The sequence below is a fragment of the Manihot esculenta genome, chromosome 14 (assembly GCF_001659605.2).
Source record: "Manihot esculenta cultivar AM560-2 chromosome 14, M.esculenta_v8, whole genome shotgun sequence".
NCBI lineage: Eukaryota > Viridiplantae > Streptophyta > Magnoliopsida > Malpighiales > Euphorbiaceae > Manihot > Manihot esculenta.
In genome coordinates, this window is record NC_035174.2 from 7,739,499 (window position 1) to 7,743,127 (window position 3,629).

Below are 3,629 nucleotides of genomic sequence, written 5' to 3' on the forward strand. Positions count from 1 at the left end.
TTATGGTCCAAGTGGGCCTTAAGGATTCTATATTAGCAACGTTAGACTAATTATTAAACAAAGAGAATGAACTGATTGAACAATTAATGCCATATGCCGACACATTTTTGTTATATAATATTTATGATAAATGTATTTTTTTGTACTTCAACGGAGACGTGCCTGTTTCTGATATGGCATGAAAGAACATCAAGAGTTGATGATCTTGAAGGGTCAGTGGGACACTTACTGCCTAACATCATAATGATGCAACTGAACTTTTTATATAAAATTAATGAGTGATCATAGGAGAAACCAATTGGTAATTAGCTATCTTCCCTTTCTTAGTGAGGTCTTAAAAACATGTGTTGCAATCTTAAATGGGTGTCGGAAATTGAAAGCCAACTGTTAATTTTGGTCTTCCAAGTGCTATTTCAGCTATTCAAGGCAATGGTAAAGTTGGCGGTTGGAGTACGCAACGCAAGTAGCTTTTTAAAATCAAATGTTTGTTTTTGGCTTCTAATTGTCAATTGCCAAGCACCAACATCTAACCGTTGACCACCACTAGTCAATTACTGCCGATTAAAACAATGCCAAGAATTTTCCAATATTTAAAACAAAGGATTATTTGAGGCTATTGAAGTTCTCTTTTGCCTTCTTTACTGATAATAGTAGAGACCCCACATCTTATGAATGTAAAACACGTGGCAAAGGATATATTTTCTTAGTAAATAAAGTGTAAGAGATCATCGGTGAAGATGATCGGTGATAATAACTGAGAGATTACAGATTATGAAAATTTTAGATTTTTCAGATGATCGATGAAGATGATCTTTATCCCTTTTTTATTCCCTTCCTCCATTCACATCGATAATGCCTTGGCGGGCTAAAGGGGAAAAAGTGATGTATGAACACAATGAGCCCAATTTTTTCTTGACATAGACCTGATGTAAGGCACATATGGGTTTATCATTTACTATTGTGAAAGTATAGGACTATCCGTTCCATTGACATTGCTACAGTAGAGTATTGACAGGGGACAATCAAGACCCACCGTTCACCCGAGGCTGTTCAGAATGGTGAAACTGAATGGAGCTCTTGCCTTGACAAGATACTACACATAAATGACTGGGACAAAGGAACACAGGAGGAAAGTGCCAATATAAATTATCACAAATTAGAGAAGAATCTACATAAGGTGTTGCTTCCCCAGTTAGTCCAGTTAAAAAAAAAAGAGCAGGGATGAGAATTAGGTACTTGATGTTAACTATTTAGATAATTCCATTCTGGTGGACCCCTCCAATGTCAAATTTAAAAAATTCTGCCCATGAAGCATTTCTGATACTGTTTATCTTGTTGAAAATTGGCCCACTTCATTAGCTTTTTTTTCTTTTCTTTCTCCTATAAAACCCTCCTCTCCTCTTGCCATTCCCTCCTACTACAATCTCTGAATACAATACAAAACAAAACCTTCCAGTATCATCACAAGAATTTCAGCCATGCTTCCAGGTGAGCTCACAGGTATTCACTATCTTGCCGCCGAAAACCAAATTCCATTTTCAGCTAATCTTGGCCTGATAGAGCAGAGCAATATACCAGCCTTCCATTTTAACAGAATCTTGAGCAACTTTCACAGCCCTCCATTCTCTCAACCTGTCCATGAATTCAACCCTCAATCCTCATGTCTCAGCAACAACTCAACTTCTGACGAAGCTGAAGAAAACCAAGTCAGCATCATCGATGAAAGGAAGCAACGGAGAATGATTTCCAATAGGGAGTCTGCTCGGAGGTCGCGGATGAGGAAACAAAAGCACCTGGACGAGCTATGGTCTCAGGTGGTTCGTCTTCGAACTGAGAACCATAATCTGATAGACAAGTTGAATCATGTGTCTGAGTGCCACGACCGTGTTCTTCAGGAAAATGCAAGGCTTAAAGAAGAGGCTTCTGATCTTCGCCAAATGCTTACTGATCTCCAAATTGGTAGTCCTTTCACCAGCAGTGCTTTACGAGACCTGGAAGAAGTCCCCTGCAACACAGCTCATCTCAGAGCTGAATCATCAAACCAATCCATCTCTAGTTCTGTAGAGTTCCTTCATTGAAAAGAGATGTTTTTGTATAATAACTACTTTAGTCGTTGTGTTCTGTGGTTGATTATCAGTCTTTATCTTTACCTGAGTTTGTATGAGATCAGAAACAGGCTGCAATAACAGCTATAACCATATTTTTCCTAAGTTTGATCATCATTCCACAGATTCCATGAACAATCAAATCCCATCAAGCAACTTGTTTTGGATCTTATCGCCGCATATCCTTAGACAAATCAAAGACTCTGAGTCTCTGACTATAATTTCACCTGAATTATCAATCATAGACTGAACATGAAATAGCAGTGGAAGATGAAATATGAAAAGAAAAACACATAAAGGAGATAGTGTATGATATGTAATTATTTCATTTCTATAAGAGGAAGTAAAAAAGTTTCTCAGGTGTACTAAAATGTGGTGAAGAAACAAGTAAAATTTTGGCAGTGGTGGACCTTGTCTGAACAGGCACCATTCATGGCGAAACAAAGAGGGGAGGCCCCATAACCAGTCAGATATTGCTTACAATTGCAGTGGCAAGAAGACAAATAATGGTGGAGGCGCTGGTGATAGTGGCTCATCACACAAACAACAGCTACTACAAGATGCGAAAACATTTGAAAAAGGGTATCCACCAATCACACCCACAAGTACTATTCTTAGCTTTTCGTGAGGCTGCCTAACTTTGTTCCCCTGAATTTACATTGGTTTCGCCAATTCTGATGGCATCACAAATCACAAATCTGCCTATCCTCAGGTGCTTCTTTTTCTTCCTTGCTTACGCATTCTGCAGATGCAGCTTCTGTATAATTTTCTGTTCCTACAGATAATGTACAAGATTGAAACATTTCTTAACGTTAATGTTAATCCTCTAGGATAACGCATGTAATATTTAGTATTATTATATAGTTACTTTGCAGTCTCAACTCACTTTAAGCTTGCTAGAACAAATTCAACGCCATCTTGACAAAAACTTCTATTCTGTTGGATTTTATGTCATTTCTGATGAAGCTTGAATCTATACTCAATTGAAAAGTTGCAGACATTGTGGAATTCTGAGCATCATATCTTTTCAGAATCGGAGAAAAAAAAAACATTAATAAAAATCATTTGTTTTTATTATATGCTTATCCTGAAATAATCCCGTGGCTAATTAATTGGGTTTTGTTTCTCATCATTTTTTTTTTTTGAACTAAAAATATAATTGCATTCAAATTTGTAAGTCCAACATCAAAGCATGAACAATCAATTGTGGAGGGGTGCTCAGCCACTCCATCCTGTCTGAAATAGTAGAGGTAGCTCTAGCTATAAGATGTGCCACACTATTGGCAGATCGAGGAACAAAACTCACAGATACTGAATTCATCTCTGCTATTAGAGATTTATAATCATCAACAAGGGACCCAAAACTAGAAAAATCAGAAGTTGAAGAAGAAAGCAAAGCCTTCACTACCATAAGAGCATCTGATTCCAACACTATCTGATCATAACCCAGCCTCTTAATCCAACTCAGAACTTCTCTAATGGCAATTAGCTCAGCTGTTTTAGGAGAGAAGTAACCAAGGAGTC

General features: G+C 37.6%; 1 protein-coding gene across 1 annotated transcript; it reads left to right on the forward strand.

Annotated features, from left to right (window-relative positions):
* The first annotated feature begins 1,391 nt into the window (after window positions 1-1,391).
* LOC110631318 (basic leucine zipper 43) lies at window positions 1,392-2,221 on the forward strand. Its single transcript, XM_021779093.2, has one exon. It carries the CDS (start codon window positions 1,479-1,481, stop codon window positions 2,076-2,078), a length of 600 nt encoding a protein of 199 aa, XP_021634785.1. The 5' UTR covers window positions 1,392-1,478; the 3' UTR covers window positions 2,079-2,221.
* The last annotated feature ends 1,408 nt before the right edge of the window (window positions 2,222-3,629 follow it).